General features: G+C 30.6%; 1 protein-coding gene across 1 annotated transcript; it reads left to right on the forward strand.

Moving 5' to 3' along the window:
• Window positions 1-5,565: 5,565 nt before the first annotated feature.
• On the forward strand, window positions 5,566-19,531 carry LOC145312347 (uncharacterized). Its single transcript, XM_080151918.1, has 8 exons — window positions 5,566-5,634; window positions 7,647-7,740; window positions 8,342-8,444; window positions 13,739-13,839; window positions 14,165-14,254; window positions 17,403-17,441; window positions 17,946-18,089; window positions 19,226-19,531. Exons 2-8 carry the CDS (start codon window positions 7,700-7,702, stop codon window positions 19,302-19,304), a joined length of 597 nt encoding a protein of 198 aa, XP_080008044.1. The 5' UTR covers window positions 5,566-5,634; window positions 7,647-7,699; the 3' UTR covers window positions 19,305-19,531.
• The last annotated feature ends 6,437 nt before the right edge of the window (window positions 19,532-25,968 follow it).

Consider the following 25,968-nt stretch of genomic DNA (forward strand, 5'->3'; position numbering starts at 1 on the left):
GGGGGTTGGAAAGGAGTTCAGTTTTCCTGAAAGTTTAGAAATCTAAACATTTTCAAGAAGATTATCCTTAAAATATTTATATTATAATATCATTTGAAAAAAACGTAATAAAAGTTGACCTGCATTCCCCCTTTTTAAAAAAAATTCTTAAGTTTTTCCTGTGCACGTATCACTGCACTGATTGTAATTTTTGTTTCATTTCTTTAAATACTATCCACATTCAGAGCTGTTGTCCCAATCAAGGTAAGATATTTCATTTCAACAAGAATGTTCACAAAAGCGATAATAAATAACACAGTTTTTAACTTCTGTGGCATTTTCATCATGATATATAATAGAATTTATAGGCAGAATATACAGGGAGGGAGGGGACATTTGGATGTTGATTACACTAGTCTTACAAGTTTTATAATTTTTGACTTAAAAACTTGGAAGACTTTTATAAAATATTGATTGGTTGGTTCATTTAATAGAGCGTTCAAACGCTTCAACATCTAATTGTTATATTCAGGATGGGTAATTTTGTGTATCATCATTGCGGATGTACTTCAATGTAGAGGTCATTGTCCTATCCCTTTACATCCCTGCAAAATAAATCTAGACTTTGCACTAAAATTTCTTAATGGATTTTCTTGCGATTATATGAATAATCGAAATTCAATATTAGTGTGGCTACAAGCAAGATAAAGTACTTACATTTCTAAAGTATAAAATAAGTTATGACTTAGTTTTCAGTCATTGATTGATATTGAATATGTAACTGAATTATCTATTATATAAATGTTTACTTTTCTTTTACACATTTGTTTTATAATCTGTTAATGCACCAAAATGTTTAATTCCTTCAATACAGAATTTGAATAAAGAATCTACAAAGAAATTTCCAATATTATAATTTTGCTTGATTATCCAATACACTACTTTCAAATAATAAAGGTACTAAGAAAGAGAGGGAATGTCTGATTGAGCCAATAGGAGAATCGCATCGGTACATACATTTAATTTCATTGGTTGAAATTTTGTGCACATCTTGTTACGAATGCATGTTTTTTTTTCATTTCATACATAGATAAAAGTCAGCTGTAAACAGTATATTTTCCTAGTAAAAAGCTTTGCGGAATCAGAATTAATTGCCCAAAAATTTCGTTTAAATTTGAAAGCTTCGGAACGAGGTGGATTCTTTAAAAAAAAGTTAGGCTGGCTACTCACTGGTGAGGCAAAATTATTTTTGTGAAAAATCCTCCAAAATTAAATAAAAAAATTTACAAAAATTAAATAAAATCTTAAAAGGGTTATTGACATATGATTTTGTTTAATTTTTGTAGATTTTTATTGTTCTTTTGGATGATTTTTCACAAAAATAATTTTGCCTCACTATCGAGTAGCGAGTCTATCATTTTTTAAGAATCCACATCAGCTAGAGTCGAAAGTAAACAATACTTTTGTCTGCTAGAAATGTTCCTTCTTAGATTTGACGAAAAAAGGGTTCAGAATATGCTTCTATTCTTATATTTCTATTTTTCAAATCAAGTCTACTCGATCTACTCCATCTAATGATAGAGTACTTTAGAATAGATAACTATTTATTTTAAAATGCCAAGCCATCTTTTTGTCCCGCAACTTATATAAGACTTTTATAATAAAATATAATACTTACGGTTACGCCTCTAGAGGCCACAATAAGCACTTATGGGAGGGGGGATTTTAGTTTTAAAAAGAAAAAGGGAAACAAAACGTGGTACCTTCCCTCAGAAAAGATATTAACTTTCTCAGAAACTGTGAGAAGCTATAATGTAAAAGAGAACCATATCGGTTCAACGGTTAGATAGTTCCTACTGTATACACATTCAATTACACAACCTTGTTATTGAAGGATATATCACATTTTTTTTAACTGAATCTATTATTTATGTCTATTAGTTTAACCCATATTCAATTTTGATTTAATTTCTTAGATATTCATGCCAAAATCTTTTCAATATTGTTGGATAAATTAGACAAGAATATTTCATTTTATTTAATACTTATATTTGCGGGAACTTTTATTTAATGAAATCTTCCAATTTTTAACATGTACAAAACAGCCTGCTGTATTGCATCAAGATCCATGACAGATCTATATAGGAAATAAATGTCTATATATGAGCTCAAGTTTTCCAAATATTAACCCTTTACAGTCGGGCCCCTAGCCGCACCTTAATCGGTCGGGGGGGGGGGGGGCGTTCAACGCCCCCCCTTATTATCTCAGTTCCTATTAGAGCTTGAGGGCTAAATTTTTTTGTGCAAGTCCCCTGTTTGATAATGAATTTCTGACCTTTTATAGGTCTAAGTCAATTTTCGCTTCCTTCACCCTTTTATTTAACAACCTTTGTTTTTAGGTCTTTTTTTACTTAAAAATTTCAAACGGCTGTATTTTTCTTATTTTTGAAGCTAGAAGAAAATTTGTTTTCCAAAAAATGTTTATCTTTATGTAAATTTTACATTAGAAATATCAAAATATAAATTTCAGCGGCCGCAGCTGTACTTGGCAGCTGCCAGCCGCCGCAGTCGGCGGTCGGCGGGAAAACGGCGGCGAATCTTCATGAAATTTTAATACTTTATGTAGACATGTCAGAAAAGCTTAAGTTTAAAATTTGAAGTCTCTAGATCAAAAATTGCGGCCACAGGAGCCTTTTAAAGATTTCTGGAGACTTGGAGGATCAGGACCTGCAGGATCATACCTGGAACCTGAAAGTGACTTGAACACCTGTATTTCATATAAGGATGTACTACTAGAGGATTTCTTAGTAATTTGGTATGATAAAATGCTTTGTTTTAGTCAAAAAAATATTTTTGCTCTTTACCTGGATGACCCTGCCAGGTTTGCTGGCATCCTGTGCCCGCCAGGATGGAGATATTCAAAAAATTCCAACTCTCAGTTATGTGTCATACCCATACTTAAAAAGTCAAGCAGTTTGGGCTCTTTATCTTTCACACACAGAAAATGAGATAGAAAAAACCGTATGGGGGGGCGTTCAACGCCCCCCCCCCCGACCGTTAAGGGTTAAGTGTTCAAAGCCATAGTGCTCCAATAATCCATAATAAACTCTCATTGACCAGAACGATATGACCCATTATTTTACTGCATGAAGAATAAATTCCTTTTTTTTTTATTTCATGTTGCTATTTGAATTATATTGAAGTATTGATTTTTTATTCATAAAACAGAAAATTCAAATTTATAATATAGTAAATAAAAGAAAACTTAGTTTTAAAATAATTTGATACTAGCGATACATGCGTAATGTGGTCAGATATTGAAATAGAATTTAACAGTTAACTAAACATTTTAACCCTTTCAGGGCGATAATTTGAAATTAAAAAAATATTAGGATCCTAAAATATTTTAAAGAAAGAGAGGCAAAATTATAAATACTTTAATACTTTAAACAGGGATAGGACAATGGAAGAAAAAGATTAATATTCAATCTAGCTAATACCGGGATAATTTTAGAACGCCACCTCTAGTATTTCATATTAGCGGCTACGCCCTTAAAGATATATAGGGACACTAGAAATTTGAAGGGAAGGGGGGGGGGGGAGTTGACCTCCCTTCCATTTAAATATTATTTTCAAAGCTAAAGTGTGTTACTTTTTTATATGTTTTGTCAATATTTGGCCACAACTCAGTCAAAAATGCTTACAAAATAGACCTTTTTCGACCTAAGATGATCAAATACTTCCTTTACAAGCCCCATCAATCAGTTTTGAGATATCTCCATATTTCAAGGAAAATTTACAAAAAAGGCAAATTTGGGTGTTACCTTTTTATATGATCAGATACCATAAAATCAATAAAAAAAATACTTATATTTACTTTTCTCTCATTTTTAAAGTTTGATTCTGTTAAAGTAAATATTCTTGAAGGGATTTATGCATTGATTTTACAGAAACATAATATTCGGTGGAAATAAATGATCTTCAAAAGAATTTTTTTAAGGAAAATAAGAAATTCAACCCCCATTGCCCTAGAGGACAGCTGTTGACCTCTAGTGTTCATGGTTTTGTCAAGTACATGTTAAAGAAAAAAATAGCCAAAAAAGTACATAAAAAAAGTATCTTAATGTGTTAGAAAATTAAATTGTTTAACTTCAAATTTGGGGATGCTGACCTTAAAGATGCTCTTACTGGTGGTGATGGTGACCCAGAAGGCATTGAAGTACATGAGCATTATGGCAACACAACTATTGATCTATGTTCTGATTTTTAAATTCCTAGCAGCCTCCAATGAAAAAATATAACAAGAACTTTTCAAAATCACAGTATTTACCTTATGAATTTGAGAATAAAAAAATCATTTTGGGATTTCTCTTGATTGGAGGCTGCTAGGAATATAAAAATCAAAACATAGATCAATATTTGTGTTGCCACAATGCTCATGTACTTCAATGCCTTCCGGGTCACCATCACCACCAGTAAGAGCATCTTTAAGGTCAGCATCCCCAAATTTGAAGTTAAACAATTAAATTTTCTAACACATTAAAATACTTTTTTATGTACTTTTTTGGCTAAATTTTTTCTTTAACATGTATTTGACAAAACCATGAACACTAGAGGTCAGCAGCTGTCCTCTAGGGCGATGGAGCATGTATGTTTTGTAAGCATTTTTGACTGAGTTGTGGCAAAATAATGATGAAACATATAAAAAAGTAACACACTTTACATTCAAAAGGAAAACCATATCGGTTTAGATGGTAACGAAATCCTTCGGTGCAGATAGACACAAAGACATCCTGTTACTTTTATTATGTACTAGCGGCTTCGCCCCTAGCCTCCAGGGGCTTTGCCCCAAGAGGTTTAAACAGACCAAATTTTCGTATTTTAGATTTAAAAGAAAATTTTGTTTAAAATTTTTTTTTTTGGGGGGGGGGAATTTTTAAAAAAAAAATTTCATTTTTTTGGAAGGTTGAGGTGGGGGTATCCCACCCCCCCACCCCCCCCCAAAAAATAGTTATAAACCTTCCTGGGACCTATGAGAAGCTACCCTGTAAAGGAGAACCCGATCGGTTCAGCGGTTAGCGAGATCCATCGCTACAAACAAACAGACAGACAAACAGAAAGTCAGACATCGTTCTAATTTAAAATATCTAGATAGGATTGTGTAATTTTTATTATTTTTAGAAAGGAGAAGAAATTTGTGATACTTATACTGCAACTTTGTGTAACACACAATATAGGAATCATTAGAATAGCGTTAATTAGTTCAAATTGACTTAAGAGTAGCTTACAATTAAATTTTAAGTACTTATTGGCCATTTTTCCTAGGACAACAAGGTAAAATATTTTAAGCGTATCATCTCTGTAATAAGTATGTCCTAAAACAGTATCATGTATTTACTCCATTTTACAACAAATTTTTATACAATTTTGAGTATACTCTCTAAGTTATGATTTAAACGAGTTGATTAAGCAATTATTTTGATTGTAATTATATGTCAGAACTTTAAGAACAAAACTAATATTGTCATATTCATCGGTTTAATGAAAAACAACTTTTAAAAACTATTTCTAATGATTTAAAATATAGACAGAAGAGTTTACTTCGTAGCAAATATTTTGTTTGTCAGTGCCAGAGATGTAAAGACCCAACTGAACTAGGAATTTATATCTTTTGACAAAAAAATAGGCAAGATAATGGACGTTAAAATTATTTGCAACTCCTAATATAATAAACAAGATTTTTCCATACTTTAAAGTTTTAATAAAAGTCCTTAAAGCTTTTAACTCAGCGAATGAAACAACGTGTCTATGAAACTTACGCTTTTTATGCTTACATTTTTTCATCTCATAATATTAAGTTTTTCAATCGAAAAAAGATATTTAAAAAATGTTAGAAGGAAAAGCTTTTCACTTTTCCACTTTGTATTTTGTATATAATTTAAGCTAAATAGAAAATAACTGCAATTTTATCTTTTTCCCTTAAATAAAATTGGTTCCTAGTCCATTTTGTAACATTTGGTCAGAAATTAGGAAAAATCTTTGGAAAAAAAGTTTGGTCCGTCTGTCCAACCGCCCGTAAGCCCTTCCGAATAAATCGGATACATTTCATCGTAGCATTAGATATATCACAGAGTTGGTCAATCAATTTTGAAAGTTAGTATAAAGATTCCTATAAATGTTGATTTTTTATGGTTTGATTTTTTGAACCACAATTTGGGAATAGTCCCTTTCGTAACATCGCCCAATCGCGATTCATCGTATTTTTAAAAAGGCTTTTTATAAGTTACTTTAGGTTAGGTTAGGTTATATTTAGTTAGGTGATTGCCCCACAGGGTTAGGTAATTGGCCCCGCACGGTTAGAGACCCCGCAGGGGCTAGAAATAGGAGAAAAGCTACTGTGAAATACGGAGAATCGCCCCATAAGGTGCGATGTTACGAAAGGGACTATACCCCACAATTTTTATAAGATATAATACATAATTTTATTCACAGAGCATCAAAATGATTTATAGTTTTAAGATTGAATAGAAAAATGACTTTTATTCATAAATTGATAATAAAAAAACTGATCTGTTACTTATATAATTTTTCCATATTAGTCTCATTTGAGGTTTGGATACTATCACTATGAAACAACTAATAACAATTCAATAAACATACCCAAAGTTTTAACTAACGAAAAAGATAAAATGGCTAAAAAACAGTCTGAAGTATCCCCCCCCCCCCCCCTGTTCTTGTTTATTTTAATTATTTTTTTAAAGAACCATTGTCATGTAATGGACAGTATCCAAACAATTTTCAGCAACGAGAAAAATTGGCCAAACAAATTTAGATTGCAAGAGAAAAATTGCTTCCCAACATTTTCTGAATTAAGTTTTTTTTCTGGGAGAAATATACAACATCTATTGTGCTTTTCCACCTTTTGCCTATCGAGCAATGACTCCCCCCCTCCTCCATTCATTACATTCAAAATAAAAATTAGGGATGGATGGTTAATTTTTCCCCAATGCTGAGGGCCTTAACACCTAACTGCGGGCAATACAGTATCCTAGTAACCAATCTTAACCAGTCATAGAGAAATGGATAGGTTGCTAATAAAGTCCTCAGATAATGGTCAATACGCATTTCAACAGCTTGGAGTGGGGTGGGGTGAAGTCATAAAATTGGGTATGGGGTGTATCTTTATATTAGCCAGCTGGGAGAAAAATTTTATTTTGGTATGCGAGAATTTCTTACAATAATAACGTATTCTATATCCATGTTTAGAGGGGAGAAGAGTTCTGTGCTAGATTAGTCACTTTGAGAGAAACTGCCAAATGTATTCTGTATTTCCTGATCAAATGCAAAATAAATATTAAACAAAAGGAAAAGTGTACTCTATTTCATTATATTTTATTGTACTTTAAAGAAATACTGTGAAATCTACTAATAATAACAGAATAAAAAACAGGGGAAAAGTTAATGAAAATATTCGTCTGCTTAAAATCTTCAAATTTTTCAACATAAGTAGCAGTTTTGTTTATCATATTTGGGTGTGTACATATTTTAGGGCCCACTAAGTTATACCTTTAGATCCCTGCTTAAAGTTAAAGAGTTTTTCGTTTTAAGGTTCATGAATCATTAAGCCCGGCATGGTTAGAGCTATAAAAAAAAGATATCAAATTTGGTAGGCAGTCATTTCAGCACTTTGAGATGTAGATCTGATGGTTGTTCAGGCCTCATGATGTCAACAGATCCTATACAAAAAGATGCTGAATATAGGTGAGATATTTAGCACAACTACTATATAAACATATGGTAGGTTTATATGTCCGTCTGTCTGTAAGTCACAAATAACAATGGTGTTTAATATTTATAATGTCAACGGATCTTAATGCAGTGAAATATGAATCCTTTGTAAACATGAACATACAAATTAGGGGAAGGTGTGGATGTTAATCAATTATTTCCCCCTTCTTAATGCTTAAATAAGATACATTACTACGGTCCACGGTGCGTTGTCCGTTGTATCTACCAAGACTTTTATTAATCTTATTAAGTCGCCAAACTAACATTTTCAAAATAACAACCCAACCTTTGATTTTATGATATAAGTCTGGATGTCATAGTACAGTAGATAATATTTAAATGTCGCTTGTATAATTACGTACTATTATAATTTCTTTTCTTATGTAATAGCTGTTCGCCCCTAGCTTCTAGGGGAGGACTGGGAAAGTAAAAAAATGGCCTAAAACTATCACAGGACATTTCTAAAGTTTACTTTAACAGTTTAGCCTATTTGAACGAGTAATTTTCGAGATCTTTAGCTTTAGATATAAAAATAAAACTGCTTTCTATTACAGAGGATGACAATTTTATTTAGTTGCGATACATGTTCCTACACTATGGAAAAGAACAAAGTGGAATCAGAACAAGAAATGTGGGAAGAAAGAATAGAATCCTGTGCACGCACTGTGATAGCTCAGGTATTTATAATTATAACAAGGATGATAATATAAATAACAAGGATGAATCAGAACTAGAAATGTGGGAAGAAATAATAAAATCCTGTGCACGCACAGTGTTAGCTCAGATATTTATAATTATAACAAGGATGATAACATAAATAAAAAGAAGGAATCAGAACAAGAAATGTTTCAAAAAAGGATTAAAATTAACAACAAAAGCGAAGCTCAACAAATTAGATGTTAAGTCAAACGAAAACTAGCACATATAGAGTAACAATGCATTTAATATTCAACTTTATTTAGTAATCTGAACGTTAATTCTATATAAATCCATACCAAAATATATAGTATAGGATGCTTAAAAAGTACATACTAACATTTTAAGACTAAATTCTAGGATTCTTTGCAAATAACACATTGTCTAATCTTCCTAGTTATCATCATTCCAAAAAAGGTGAATACGATAATCATATCCCATAATGAAATGTCATTTGAAGAAGCATAAAACTTACAATGTTTTAAATGGACATACTGACTTTATAGTAATAATTATCTAATTGCTAGGCTTAGATTTTTTCTTACGCTTTCTAAATTGTTACAGGAATCATTATGCCAGTATTCACTTTTATTTTCAATTTCTCTTTGGGAATACTTATTTGATCAATCTAATGATTCAAACCTTAAACTTAGGGATCTAAAGGTTGATCAATGGCCAATAAATTTATGTACATCCTCAATGATGATTTACAAAATTATTCCTTCTCGTCCACGTTTAAGAAATCTTTATTATAAAACTTTGGGGACTATTGTAATAAACAGTCCCCTCCCTGCCTGCCAGAATCTACTTACATAAAAATGTTAAAATTCCATGTATTACCAGACCTTGGTTCAAGGGAGCATAATTATTTTGCACAAATAAAATCTATAAAATCCAGGGATCCTAAGGGATTAAACAACACAGGATAAATTGATGTAATTCATTAATTTTCCCTTTCTGCAGATTAAATTTATTGGTTGAGAAGTTTGAAACCCATTCAGTACTTCAAAGTCAAACGAGCGTCTTTATAAAACTTTGGGTATTTTTTTATTGAACGTATATTATTATACTCCCTCCTAAATTCAATTTTTCAGTTTAATTGCGGGAATTTCTTACTCTACGAAAGAATTAGAATTTTATATCCTGATTGGTTCTCCTAAACCCAAATATTTAGGGCACTTTGGACTGTAAAGGATTTATAAAAAACTTTTCTCGTATTCATTCGAATCCGGTGGATAGGAACCGGTTCTCATCCATACGAAAAAACTATGTCTAGCATCGTATTATATCCAGTTTTCTACGAATATAGAAATGTACAATCATAAGATTAAAACTAGTTTTTTTAGCCGGTGCCTTCGGCACCATGGGGCTAAATAAACTAGTTTCAATCTTATAATTGTACATTCTATATCCGCGGAAAGCCGTTTATAATACGATACGAGAAATAACTATTCTCGTATTCATTCGAATCCGGTGGATAGGAACCGGTTCTCATCCATACGAAAAAAACTATGTCTAGCATCGTATTATATCCAGCTTTCTACGAATATAAAAATGTACAATCATAAGATTAAAACTGGTTTTAATCTTATAATTGTACATTATATATCCGCGGAAAGCCGTTTATGATACGATGAAAGAAATAACTATTCTCGTTTGTTTAAATCTAGATTGTATTGTAGACACTATCAGAGTCCAACCAATAATATGAATGGTAAACCTTACCTTTCCTAATTTAAACCTAATAATGGTATAACGATTATGAGGTGGGGGGGTATTACTGCTCCAATAACGACTAGATGGATATTGGTATAAATTCTGTATGAGTTGGAATAGTTAAGGGAGCCCATAAATTTTAGAAGGATATTGCATTTACAGTCTGATCTACTATTCACAGAGATAGAGGGATAGTTAGTAGAACTATAAATTATGGAAGGATATTGTATTTATACTCTGATCTACTATTCACAGAGATAGAGGGATAGTTAGTAGAACTATAAATTATGGAAGGATATTGTATTTATACTCTGATCTACTATTCACAGAGACAGGGGGATAGTTAGTAGAACTATAATTTATGGAAGGATATTGTATTTATACTCTGATCTACTATTCACAGAGATAGAGGGATAGTTAGTAGAACTATAATTTATGGAAGGATATTGTATTTATACTCTGATCTAATATTCACAGAGATAGAGGGATAGTTAGTAGAACTATAATTTATGGAAGGATATTGTATTTATACTCTGATCTAATATTCACAGAGATAGAGGGATAGTTAGTAGAACTATAATTTATGGAAGGATATTGTATTTATACTCTGATCTAATATTCACAGAGATAGAGGGATAGTTAGTAGAACTATAATTTATAGAAGGATATTGTATTTATACTCTGATCTAATATTCACAGAGATAGAGGGATAGTTAGTAGAACTATAAATTATGGAAGGATATTGTATTTATACTCTGATCTAATATTCACAGAGACAGGGGGATAGTTAGTAGAACTATAAATTATGGAAGGATATTGTATTTATACTCTGATCTAATATTCACAGAGACAGGGGGATAGTTAGTAGAACTATAAATTATGGAAGGATATTGTATTTATACTCTGATCTAATATTCACAGAGACAGGGGGATAGTTAGTAGAACTATAAATTATGGAAGGATATTGTATTTATACTCTGATGTAATAAATTCAGGAATAAAGAATAATATTTTTTTCGTGTCTAACATCTGCAAGAGTCCCTAACTCTGCGGGGCGTAAACCTGACCCTTCAGGGCTACCCTTTACCCAATACAACCTAACCTAACCTAGAATAAGGTAACTCATAAACACAAGAAAAAAAAATTGGGTGGAGGGTTTCTGTTCTCGACTAAACAATTTGCAGGAAACCTCAAGAAAAAAAAATATTTAAAGAGTTCTTTATTAACTTAAGGTTTTCTATTGTTCTGAGTTAGAATGTAGGTCGCTGGCTGGAATGGAAAGGAGGAAAGTTTTTTTTCTGTCAAATTGACAGCAAAACTTTTCCTACACTATTATATTGATTTCAGATTTTTAAACTATTTATATATAGGCAAAGCTGCTCTATAATTAGATAATCTGTAAAGTATTTCAACACTAGGGGCGTGCCAAAAGGTGTTGTAGGGGGTTACAACACCCCCTATTTAGTGAATTTGTTAAGCCTCATAATCATGATACTAATAGGTATCAGGGAGGGAGGGAACATTGGGATGTTTATTAAACTAGTCCCCAAAGTCTTATAATAACGTTTTCTTATTCTATTACTAAACAACTTTGGGGACTTTGATTGAATTTTGATTGTTTGGTTCATTTTGTTGAGTTTCCAAACGTTTCAACCACTAACTTGATTCTAGAGAAGAAGTAATTTAGTGTATCGCCATTGGGGAAGTACATCAATTTATCCCTACATAGCTTTTCTAGTTATGAACTTAATCGGTCTTGTTCCATTTAGTCCGTAAAACTTAAAAAAATAAAAAGTATCTAATCAAACTAACAATGTAACAATGCATTTCACGACTTTCAACATGTTTCTAAAAGTTAGGCTTTTTGTTTAGAAACAAATTCACTTTTTTTAATGAAAATTAGATAAGAACAATTTGAATTCTTCTAAAACGACATTCTAAACAAAAACATACATTAAAACAAATTATAGAGCAGCTTGAAAAAAAACTCCTCCAACTTTATAACTAATGTCTTCCTTAAGTAACTTAATTCAAGTGTCCTTATATAGAACTAGGTTATATTTATTAGATTGAGTAAAAGTAAAAAGTAGATGAAATATAACCTAAAGTATAAAATTGGTATGCAGAAATAAAAACCAAAGACATTTTAAATATCTAGTAATTAAACAGCTGACAATAAAATTATTTTTTTTACTGAAAACTAAACTAGAAATTGCTTATCATGAAAACAAAACTATAATAGTTATTTCTCGCATCGTATTATAAACAGCTCTCCGCGGATATGTAATGTACAATTATAAGATTAAAACCAGTTTTTTAGCCCCGAGGTGCCGGATGGCTTTAGACTATTTTCCTGCCACCTAATTACCTATTAGACCGAGTCCCTAGATGCCAGGGGCACAGCCGCTAGATTGTTTATAAGATTAGTTCATAATCTAGAAAATCGTCAACAGAAAAAATATGTTATTTCTAGAAAAATAAACAAATATGTAAACTTGTGAAGCCTGAAATGCTTATCGTATTTTCTTATTTAAAGGAAATGTAATTTATTCAAATCCAAACTCCAAAGTGTAAGGCGTAGAAAGTTTTTAGATTTGAGGTTTTCTTTTTTATATCAAGTGGCTTTTCCTCAATCCTAAAGGATAAGACAATGGACAGCAGTTGATATACATCCCTAATAATAATAAACCCTTTGTGTATTAAGGTTACTGATAGAAAAGTTAGTACATAAGTAGTAAATAAAGGTGAGCAAATTGTTTAAGCCAGCAAATAAGGAAAATGTGGCAATAAAACGATGGATATCTGCGTAATTTATAGTCCATTGTTCTCCAAATCTTCAATTAATTCTTGAAGTGTGTAATAATTAGTTAGTTTTTTTTATGCATAAACAAAATATGTATGATATATTAGCGAGGTTTTATATTCAAGGTCTTCTTAATATATTCCAGAATTTATACTTTTTATTAGATTTCAATTTCTTAGCCACTCTGTAAATGACTTGGTATACAGGAATCTTAAGGGATAAGACAATGGACGATAAATTCAGGTATTTCCCCAATTATGATAAACAAAGGGCTCAAGGTTGAAATATTTGATGAAAAAGTTAAGACACTGAAGGTCTGTATCAATCAATCAAGATTTGATAAAAGTATCCAATTTTTTTTCAGTAAATAATACTTTTGGTGACAGTATTATTTACTACACTCTAATGTCCCCTCCCTCCCTTGCTTTGTCTGACAGCAAGTTAATTCTTATGAGACCAACATTAGAATATTTTGTTAACATTTGATTCGTTCTTGTTTTGTTTTCAATTTTTAATCTGAAAAAAACGAAAGTTTGAAAATTGCATTTTAGAGAATTTTATTTTATATAAAAAACCTTGAAGAAAATATAAAAAGTAAAAAAATTTCCTTTATACTTATCTATATATAGGTCAATTTCTACAAGTATTTTTAAAAAATGTATATTGGTATAGCACCCTCTTTAGTCTAATGCAGATTAAATATAAAATTAAAATTATTTGAGGAAAGTTTACTAAAATAAATTACAATTATTTTAGGAGAGTTTACTAGAAGAGTTACTAAAAGTGTACCACACCAATCATAATATGTGTATGGATGTAAAATTCAACCTCATTCCATTGTATGGTTCTGTCAAAAGGTAAATGTGTTATAAATTAACTAGTGGAATAGCCCCAAGCATATAAAGGCTCTTTAGTTGGAAGAAAAATAGCCCAAAACCATCCAAGAGCCTTAGTGAAGTTTTCTTAAAATGAAGAACTTAATCAGTTCAAATGGCACTCTACTGCTATGAAAGTAAAATGAAGGCCTTAAGCACACTTTGCCTGGTCATCCCAAAATGGTTATAAACCTTCGCTGGACTTTCGCTCTAAAGCAGAACCATATTAGCTCAACTAAGTGATTCACATGGATGACACATGAACACACGGATATCCTGTTACTTTTATTTATCCTATATTATTTAGTGAAGCCATGGATATGGAAGCAGCAAAGAAGGAGAAGATGTGTGAAAATATTCTGGAGGTTCTGGACAAAGTTCTACCTGGAACTATCAGGTTAGAAAAGACTTCCAGACAAAAGTCATGTCATCATAGGGTAAACTAAATGATATTTGGCTATGTACTTTGTTTCTTAATTGTGGATATTTGACTTTTGTTTTCAATATGGTAGTTATTGTGCCTTAGGTATATTCCAATAGATTTATTACTCTAGATGAACACAGACAAAGGAAGTATACTGTTGCTGGATTTATGGGTGAAAGAAAAAACTTTCCTTTCGTTCCAAAACATATACATTACCCCGTCCCGTTTTAGAAAAAATTTATGCAAAAAAAAATGACCCATGAAAAATATTTCTTCTGTAATGCAAAAATTGCGATGGTACAAGCACTGCAAAGTTTTTCAAATTTGCAAAAAAATACCTGATTTTAAAGCTCTTGTACCAACTCAATTTTTAAAATTTTTATAAAATTTCAACTCTTGTGTGTCGATATAAACCTGAAATTTACCAAAAAAAAATGGGGGCCATCTCAATTATAACATATAAAGGACGAAGGTGTAGCAAGTAATTTTCCAAAGTAAAAATTGCCAAATTTCATACATAAATAATAGGGTTGGGCCAGATTTGACGGTTACGGATATCCGGCTGATTTATAATGCTGGATATCCGGTATTCAGGTTTATATTGACACACTAGAATTGAAATTTTGTGAAAATCTTTAAAATTGAGATGGTACAAACGTTTTAAAATCTGCAAAAAGACTGTTTTAAAAGCTTTTGTTCCATCTCAATTTTAACGATTTTTACAAAAGTTTAATTCTAGTGTGTCAATATAAACCTGAATACTTGATATCCAGCATTATAAATCAGCCGGATATCCGTATCTGTACAATCCGGCCCAACCCTATTATTTATGTATGAAATTTGTCAATTTTTACTTTGGAAAATTAATTGCTACACCTTTGTCCTTCATATGTTATAATTGAGATGGCCCCCATTTTTTTTGTTGAATTTCAGGTTTATATCGACACACTAGAATTGAAATTTTGTAAAAATCTTCAAAATTGAGATGGTACAAGAGCTTTAAAAACAGGTCTTTTTGCAAATTTGAAAAACTTTGCAGTGCTTGTACCATCGCAATTTTTGCATTACAGAAAAAAATATTTTGAATGGGTCATTATTTTGCATAAATCAACCATATTATGGTTGGGGGCAAAAATTTTAACAAAATATTTCTAAAACGGGACGGGGTAATATACATGTTCGTCTTTATATTGTGGACGGTTTGCTTCAGACTATGTTACTTTTGGTACAAAATGGAAGGATTTTTATCTAGACTTTAACAATAATTTATAATTCATAAGCTTAAAAGTAGATATGAAATTTAAATAAATTTATTTTAGCTTTATAAGATATAAAGATACATATTACATATATATTATGTATATGATCTTTTTGTCATATTTTTCCAAGAAGAGATTAATTAATGAGATTCTTTCTTTGTGTCTGATTATATATCTATATTTCTATCTGTAGTTATGAAACTAATAATAATAGAATTAGGAGAGAAGAATTATATTGTGAACCCCTTTTTCGTAAATCTGACAAAGGAACTCCTCCAGCTGACAAAAAAACTTAAAAATTTTTCGAGTATATAATTTCCAGAAAGCTAACTTTATATTAAGGAATTTAACAATTCATAGCTAACTTCTTAAAGGATTTGTAATATGCTTTACACTATACTAGAAAATAAATTTTAACACAATATAATTTACGTGAGAAAAGCTTTATCTTAAGAAATGCGACTATTTACAGCTGACTCTTTATATGAACAAAATGGAAAAAATATGCCCTTTCCTACAACGCTAGGTCCTGTTGAAAACGTAACGAACGTACTGTTGTATTGCTATTTGTTGTTATTTTATTTTTATATAATTTATTTCGAGGTAAACATGAAACAAACTATGAATTTATGTATTTTAAATGTTTATAATAGATACGAATTACGAATTAAAGATTATAAATCATGTACATTTGAAGTCCGGGATATTATTTTTTTGTTTTAATAGAAACTCAAGAAAAAATATGATTTTATTAACTTAAATTCATAAAGGGATTTTTATTATTTTACAACGATTGCAATAGATGAAGCATATTTATTATTAATGCACAGATAAAACATAGATTTGAAACAACAATATGAAGGCAGTACTTCATGTGATGGACTTGATTCGAGTAAAAGTTGAAAGAACAGCTCTAATTACATCTAATGAAAAAACTAGAAAACTTCAGTTTAATTCAACCAATGATATTTCATGTATGCTCCGATGCGATTCATTTATTGGCTCAATCAGACATTCCCTCTCTTTCTTAGTACCTTTATTCTAATAATCTCTTGTGTTTATGACACGCAATTTGTATTCTGTAATTCCCTACTTCCCTCATTCTTTAAACTTTAATGATATCGGTATCTAATCAATAAATTAATATATAGAACAATATTTGTATTTATGTAACTACAATTCTTTTTGAAATATATCACGCGAGATATCCTATTATATAAAGTAGTAAGCGTTGTTTGTCTGTCCAGAAGGATCTCGCTAACCGCTGAACCGATATTGTTCTATTTTACAGTGAAGCTTCTCATATGTCATGGGAAGGTTTTAACTATTTTTAGGGAGGGTGTCTTCAGCCCCCCCCCAAAATTTTTTTTTTTTTTTACCCTTTTGAAACTCAAATTTAAAATGGGATGAGGTCGACTTTTCCCACTCCTACCTTAATTGCCCCTAGAGGCTTCTAGGGGGCGTAGCCGCTAGTCTATAATACAAAGTAGAACGATGTCTGTCTGTCCGTCCGTCTGTCCCTTAAGATCTCGGTAACCACTGAACCGATCGGATTCTACTCTTCAGGGAATATACCTACTGATCCTGTGGTGGTTTTAGGCTATTTTCTTGGGGGGTGGGACACCCCCAACCCCCCAAAAAATGAAAAATCCCCCCCAATTATTTTTTTCTTTTCTTGCGTAGGTACCTATTTTTGTATTTTTGCCCAATTTTTTTTCTTATGGGGCAGCACCAGTAGTACTAAATTTTTTTAATTACCTCTTGGGGCAAAGCCCCTAGAGGCTAGGGGCGAAACCGCTAGTGTTCTATAATTCATTATCTTCTACTGCCAATAACATTATTACAAAATAAATATTTTTTAGGATGAGAGGAATGATCATGGTAGAATTATATTCCACAAGGTAAAAACAAGAAATATTAAAGACAATAGTAGAAATAAATGTGTTTTTCTCAGATGACATAAGGACATACAGAAATGGAAATTGAATATTCGTGTATATTATGGCAAACTTTTACTTTATTACAATACATGATAATCTGGTGTAAGATCCAAGTAATAATAAATCAATTCATACAGAAAAGACTGATTTTAGATTTAATTACAGAAAGATAAAGGACTTAAATACAATAATTGTATGCACAGTAAGGCAAACAGTTTGTTGACTGACTTTGGAGGACAACTTATAGACCGCATAAAGACATCCGAAGCAGCTTAGAGTGTCTCTCAAAAATCGGACAAATATTACAACACTTGGCTGAACTACCCCGATTGACGTTATATTAGAAGGGGATATGGCGTCAATCGGAACATCTTGGCCAAACATTGAGAGAAATAGTCATGTACCAATAAAAAAAGGAAGACACACGACCTTTCAATCAACTTTTGATTTGAAATATATTTTTAGATTATATCTGCTAAGAAAATCCTTGGAATCTGAAGCAATAACAAAGCCAGAATTTGTTAGCAAACTAAAGAAGCAGAGACACCTGTTGGAAAAAAGTAAAACTATATTGTCCTGGGAACCTCTGGGCTCCATTGAAAATGCAAGGTTAGCGACATCAAGCAAAAAAACAAGGATGAGAATATCAATAGGTAGCAAAGCACAATCATAATAAAAGATTTCTGCAAAATAACTTAAAGCGCAGATTTAAAAATATAATGCTTAAAGGCACTTTGACTGTCATTTTTGTTTTATTCTTAATTATGCTCTATTACGATGGTAATATAAACAAGGAATTTCAGCAGTCTATATATTACAAGAGCTGAGAAATTCAGATAGGCTTACAGTCTAGCAGACGGACATTTCGAATTGTAGAGTAGCTTCACTACTAATTACAAGAATGACAAAATCCCCAACTAATCTAAATAAAAAAGTAAAAAGTTTCAGAAAGGCTACAACATCTTTATTGTACCTAAATGTTACGGGAATTAGCATGCCAAGTTTGAAATCGATAGGGCAACTCTAACATGCCTAAATAAATGGTCAGTTTGTTGAATGCATATTTTTTTTTAACCATTCAAGGCCTTGAATTAAATAATGATATTTAATTGTTTTCATTATTACAATTACATATTACAAGGTTTTTGAAATAGGTTGGTGTATAAAGAACAACTAGTGTTTATAAGCATAGTTCATATCTTTATTCTGAGATTGAATTAATGTTGTTTTAATATTTGGTTTCAAAAATTACTTTGAATTTTATATTTTAGTAAATAACTCTTATAAAATATCTTCCTTAATATATAATCTTGATAGATAAATTGCTTATTCAGAATTGTATTTGAGTTTAAATGTTCTCATTTATTCTTCTCTTTCTATTTCTCACTCTCATTTATACAGGCAGAGATTTAGGGGACATTGGACTGAAATATACTTGTCTCCAAAGTTTTGAATGTTTGTTTTTTTGGATACTTTATTTGTTCTTTGTTGGGTTGTACTTGCTAACAGTGTGAAAACTTTTTTTCACAATTAATCTTAAATTACTTAATTCACCAATAACCTTGTTTGCCATAGGGGGGGGGGGGTAAATCAATATATATTTTTCAATTTTAAAGAATATAAGTGCTTAGCAATAATTTGTTATTGTCTTTACACGTATATCCACGTCTGTCTGTCTGTTAAACACCCTTAATTTATCTCATTGTACTGTTTGTATGTTCTATTTTAAATATTGTATGTTTTAGATTGAAATCTGTCATCAATTTCTTGGAACAATTGGAACAAATTAGTAATCAGGCCGGAACTATTATAGCAAATCAATAGATAGATAGACAGATGTATCTTTCTATCTATCCATATCTAGATAGATAGATCAATTTCTTGGAACAATTGGAACAAATTAGTAGTCAGGCCAGAACTATTAAAGAAAGATAGATTGTTAAAGAAATTTATAATTGTAAATTTTGTAACTTTTATTATAGTAAATATATGATATAATTTGTTATTGCTATATTATGTTTTTTGTTACATCAAATAAATTTTTTACGATATGTCTTTTTATTTTACTGTCCAATTATCAAAAATACCTCAAATATGAATCTGTTCAAAGAATATGTTTTTAGTAGCGAAGGTACTCTATAATTCGAAATGTCCATCCGTCTGTCCGTCAGTCACGAAGTGGGGGAAGCGTGATTTTCTCGGCTCCTATAAATGATAGACAGCTGAAATTTACAGGGATTAAATACCTTAATATTCTGCATACTTTTATTAAGTTTAATTGAGATTTGCCTATTGGTTGGGTTTCGAGTTCGATTCCTAGATTTTAAAAGTTTTCATGATTTTCTTTACTCCTATTCGAGATAGACGGCTGATATTTTTGGGGATTAAATATGTTAACAATTTACATATCCCCACAAAGTTTTATTAATATTTGCTTATTGGTTGAAGTTAGATCGATTCCTAGATTTTCACGTTTTAAATCTTACAAGGCTTCGTGATTTTTGTAGTTTAATGTTTTATGAAAGTTCATTTTTTTCCGGATTTTTATCCCCAATTTTTTAGCTTCCCTACCTAATTATGAATATTGTCATCCTTGTTAGAATATGTTATGAAGTCTCTTTCAGTGGCGTGCACTGCACACGGTATTTTCAGGGTGGTTTATTTCTTGTAGAGGTGAAAAGGGGGGAAGGCAAACCTTTTAATCTAATCTTAAGGTGGACTATTGACATCTCCTACATTCTAATTTTCTCCTTAATTAAAAAGAGTTAATATAAATACCAAAAAATGTATATTTAGTAACCTTTCACTTTAGAGATTGTATTTTAGAAGGCTTAATGTGTGATACAAGCTAACATTAAACTTTTTAAGCAAAGGTCTTGTATATGATATATATCAATATTGCTTTTGACCCATAAACTTTGTCATATATTGACAGGGGGGAGGATACATTAGACTGTAAATTACACTGGTACTCAAATTTTTATAACCACATTATCTTCACATTCGCTCAAAAATTTTGGGTACTGTAATCGAATTTTGATTGATTGGTTCCGAACTATTATTGGCTAAACTTTTCAACCAATATTTCTATTTACTAAAGAGAATAATTTTGTTTATCGTCATTGGGTATAAAAATAAATTTATCGTCCATGTTCCTTTATCTCAAGCTTCTTGTATTTTGTTAAACCTGAGGGAAATTGAGGACTGTAAATTAGACTTCTTCGCAAATTTGTATAAACAGGTTATATCATTCGTTGGCTAAAATTTCAGCATAAAGCAGATGTAAATGAATTTTTCGTTCATGATCATCTTATCCATTAAGATCCCTGGTTTTTACCCATGAACTTTGTCATATATTGATAAACCTAGTGACCGTGACGCGACTTGTATCTTCTAGATTTCAAGTCAGGGACCTTAAGGGATAAAGGAATTGACAATAATTTGTTGTAAATCTCTAATTATGATAAACAAAAATAACTCTTCTGTACATTGAAATTACTATAAGAAAAACAAGTTTGGACACTATAGGTCTGTAACAACATATCACTGTTTAAATAAAAGTACCCAATGTTTTAAACTATTTAAAAATTTGAGTACCAGCATAATTTAAACCTGATTACATGTCCAATAATACTTAATATGGAAGAACCAATACAAGTTGACTTTGCTTTTAAATACAGTGTGTTTTTTTAATAAGTTAAAAGTATTGCTTAATTTAACCCACTTGCCATTGACAGAAATTAATAATCTATATCTTAATTTCTTCATTGATGTGGGACATTTTGTATGAGAAAAAAATATTTGGCGATTTTCAACAAATTCTGCCTTTTTTTCCAAAGTACCTATTTTGGAAGATTTTTGGATCATGACTAATTTAAAGAGTGTGCAAAAATGCGTACATTTTTAAAAATCAAATTGCGCGGCTTGTGTTAATAGTAGAAAAATGTTACGCATACCGTTTGAATTGTCATAAACTCTAGTTTTTGGAATTATAACACATACAGGCTATTTGTAGTATAGAAGCTACATTGGAAAATGTGAGAAATGTTGAAAGTTTTAAGTAAGTTGGAACATTTTACCACGTAGCTCCTAAACTATACGTAGCACAGGAATAGTTCTTAAACACCTAAAAACTAGAGTTTATGACGATTCTAACGATATGCATAACATTTTTCTACTATTAACAAAAGCCGCGCAATTTGATTTTTAAAAATGTACGCATTTTTGCACATCCTTTAAATTAGTCATGATCCAAAAATCTTCCAAAATAGGTACTTTGGAAAAACCAGTTTTTAAGGCAGAATTTGTTGAAAATCGACAAATATTTTTTTCTCATACAAAATGTCCCACATCAATGAAAAAATTAAGATATAGATTATTAATTTCTGTCAATGGCAAGTGGGTTAAATTAAGCAATACTTTTAACTTATTAAAAAAAACACACTGTATATATCAATAATGGTATAGACCAAGTATTGAAAAACTTATAACTGACCGTGACGCGACTTGTATCTTCTGTATTACCTAAAACTTATCTTGTACGTTGAAAATCATAATATATGTAAAGTTTGTTTTCTAAGCCACGTTGCTACTTTCAAAACTTATTTGTCGATATTACTGGAGAAAAAGATTACAAACACAATAAAACTGATTTGATTGAATGAAATTATAACAAATCTTATACTGCGGTATTAAATGATGAGCTATCGCTCGATCATTTAATACCTTAGGATTTAAATATCCATTTATGCTAAATTTTGTTTGCTTAAATAACTCATTTACATTTGTACATCTTAAAAGGTGTACAGCGCAATAAATAAGGTAAAATAATTTTTTTTTAAACTTAATATGTTGACTGTTTTCTTTGCAATAAAAAATACATTTTACAAATATTTTGTAAAGTGTTTGGCCAAAATAGCTGTTACCGGCGGCTGAACACTAAAAGTTTTCCCGCTGCTTAGCCACAACTTAGCAGTTCAAATTAAATAATCGTCAGCATAATACTTCTAATATGTTATTTATCATTAGCTACACTTAAAAGTACAGTATACAAACAGTAAAAGCATTAATATGAAAATTGTTTAACCATATAAGTATATAGTAGGGTATACAACAAACATATTTTGGAGTGCCGTAGCTTCCCCCAAAGAATTTAAAACTGCAATGAGTTTTATTATAGTTTCATCCATCCGTAACGGATAAATTATCTTGGCTTTTTAGAAATATTGTATAATTCTATTCCTATTTACTTGATTTTGCAACATGGATTCCTAGGGCCATTGTGGTACAGACCAAGCATATCTATAACAAGTCTTGCATGTGTATGTCAATATAAATCGTCCTGTTTTTTTTTGTTGATAGAATTTGTCGAATTTATGTTCAAACTTAAAAACCATGTTGATTATCAATTTCTCTTATTAGTTAATGCTCATTTGTCTGTTATTCTGATTAGTTAAGCTTTGCTTTTATGAATGTTGTCATACTTGTTTTAGTTTTCTTTGGAGAAATGATTTTAGCAAGTCTTCTATAAAGAAACAAAATTCTGTCTGTACCGTAGGATCTCGCTAACCGCCGAACCACCTCAAGTGCCTCTAGATGCCTATGATTCAAAGGAGTTTATACGAAATTGATTTTTCACCACTTATTGGAAAACAATATCCACTTTGTTCATTTCAAACTTAACAAAACATAAATTAAAAACATTGAGGTAATAACATTTTATTATCAGTCGCAGCAACTTTTTTTCTACTAAAAAAATTAATCTTATTAGAAAAGTTATTTATCGCTATAAATGATTTTTCATTATGGCTGAGAATAGGTTCTAATTTAGCGGATATTGATCGGTTTCTAAGCCATACTGGAAAAAGAATTCCAAAGATGAACTGAAATCATAATGATTTTATTTAAAATTATAAGTTTGGGCAACATTCAAAATTTAATGAAGTACCCAAAGTTTTAAATCGAACGAATAAGAAATTTTGGTTACTAATGTAATTTATAATCCAATGTCTCCTTCCTCCTTGGAATTACATGGTAGAAAAATATTGCATAGAAATAAAAATTTTAAAAACACGATTTCTTATACTTGGAGACCTTTATAAAAAATTTATGGATTGTCCATTATAGTGGTCATAATGTTGCTGTGAATATATGAGGAATTATAATTAATAGCCATAACCTATTTTAATAAATAAAACAAATATTGGCACACGAGTAAATATCTTTCGTGTTCTTTACCTTTAAAGCAATTGACCTCTGTAAAATTAATTTAGTAATTGCTTTAAAAATTTGATAATTTTCTATTTCATATAACCTTGGTTAGATAATGAAAACAAGTACAGCATAGTCCAACAATAACAAATGTATGTAAATGAAAGCATCAATTAAAGGGCGAGTTGACAATAACTTTTGAGAGATAAAGAATCAATATTAAAATAAATGACATTAATAGGAATCGAATGAACAAACTGACCAATGAATGAGGTCCATATGAGCGCGCTAAATATCCCAAATATTTTCTCCTGTCGATATTCATTAATACCCTATATCCATTTTAATAGGGTAAGTAATAATAGTTATTTCTCGTATCGTATTATAAACGGCTTTCCGCGGATATAGAATGTACACCTATGGCACCACGGGGCTAAAAAAAACTAGTTTTAATCTTATGATTGTACATTTCTATATTCGTAGAAAACTGGATATAATACGATGCTAGACATAGTTTTTTCGTATTCATGAGAACCGGTTCCTATCCACCGGATTCAAATGAATACGAGAAAAATGGTATCAACTGCTACTATGACAAGCAGAGTGCTATAAACAATAAGATCAGGGGGAATGCCAAGGCCACTATACAGACACAACTATGACAGTTAGGACTTCCAGACAAAGGTCGTAAAAACAAAGGGTAGGTTTTCTGTTGAGTTTAGTTATGTTCTTGCTAAACTTCAAGGGAAGCTATTTTTGTATATATGTATGTCTTTAAATGGTTTTAGGCTATTTTTCTACACCATCTCCCCTAGATGCTAGAAGCGCTGCCGCTAATATTAGATATGTGACAAAACTGATAGACAAGAATTAACCTTTGCAGTATACATCCAATATATGAATGCAATGTAATATAATCTCCAATTTCAATCTTATGATATTAATTTAATACAGGGTGTTATTATCACTTTAAATGTATAATGTATATTCAAATAATGACTTAATTATATTTTATCAATTCAATACAGTGTGATTATATAATTCTAATTGTTTATTTTATTAATAATTTATTAACTAATTAGAAAAACAATAAATTATTTTATTATGTAATTTTATATGTTTGATGTTTTTTACAACTGAACAGAAGAAGGGTCACAAATAGCTTAAAACCATTTACATATAAAATAGCTTAGAACTATCTAAGAAACAATGTTTTCTTAAGTACTTAATCAGTTGATTAGTGGTTGCGAGATCTTAAAAGAAAAGAAAAACCTTACAACTTTATGTAGTATGGTATTTTATCTAGTTTTAATAATATTACAAAAATTTTACATAAAATAACAAAAAAAAGGAAAAAGACGAATAATATGATTTTCTTGTGTAAACAACCTGTTTCAAATCTTAGTGTTCTCTTGGAATTGAGATTACTATATCCTGTGTTCAATTTATAGAATTAAAGGAATATTATGACTTTTCCATGAATTAATGTCAAGTTAATCACTTATTAAAAGTTCCTATTAAAGCTTAATGTAAATTTAATAATTAAATTTTTTTTAAAGTTTTGGACTAAAACCGCTACAGATTAAATAGGTATATTCCCCGAGAAGCACAACCTTGTGAGTCAGTGAATTACGTAATAGTTTGGATACTTAAAGAAATTAAAATATAATATATATTTCCAGCTACCATCTCTCACATTCTTGGCTGATCCTGCTCTATTTTAATTTGAAATGTGACATAGGATAATTAGATTTTCATTTTCTTGGCTTTTAAACTCAACTAATCATTTCCATGATATCAATTATCTTAAATTCAATCATAAATTTTTCCTAATAAATGATTTTTTCCCTGGTTTTCCAGTTTTTACCTATGTGATTATAGAATTTACAAAATTGTCCTATTGTTATAAGACTTATTATTAAAACCAAAATAATTGAATTAAAATTTGCCAACAATAGTAGTTCTTAAAGATAGATCTCTGATTGATTAATTTGAAAAGTATACTGATTTAACGTCCATTGTCTATTTCTTTGGATGAATACACTGAATATTTGTAAGATAAAGCCTCGCCGTGATATAAATTCTGTCATCCTTGTTTTTAATTTGCAGGGTAAATTTGAAATTTAAATATGTATATTTTTAGTAATGTCATGTCTTTGTGTAAATCCCTTGTTAATGGGCTGTATGGCCAGCCACAAGCCAGTGTTTAGAATAGAGAAAGAGGAGTTTCAAAAGTTTGGGGGTGGTAATATCCTTTCCCACTCCCCCATAAAAAAGA

The sequence above is a fragment of the Acartia tonsa genome, chromosome 1 (assembly GCF_053477335.1).
Source record: "Acartia tonsa isolate MP-2025a chromosome 1, ASM5347733v1, whole genome shotgun sequence".
NCBI classification, from domain to species: domain Eukaryota; kingdom Metazoa; phylum Arthropoda; class Copepoda; order Calanoida; family Acartiidae; genus Acartia; species Acartia tonsa.

Excerpts from the sequence above, each read along its gene's own strand:
- LOC145312347 (XM_080151918.1), top strand. The coding sequence starts at position 7,700 with ATGATGTCAACAGATCCTATACAAAAAGATGCTGAATATAG. Across the intron at positions 7,741-8,341 it reads CAAAAAGATGCTGAATATAG|TTGCGATACATGTTCCTACA; the intron begins GTGAGATATTTA and ends AATTTTATTTAG. Across the intron at positions 14,255-17,402 it reads GTTCTACCTGGAACTATCAG|GATGAGAGGAATGATCATGG; the intron begins GTTAGAAAAGAC and ends AATATTTTTTAG.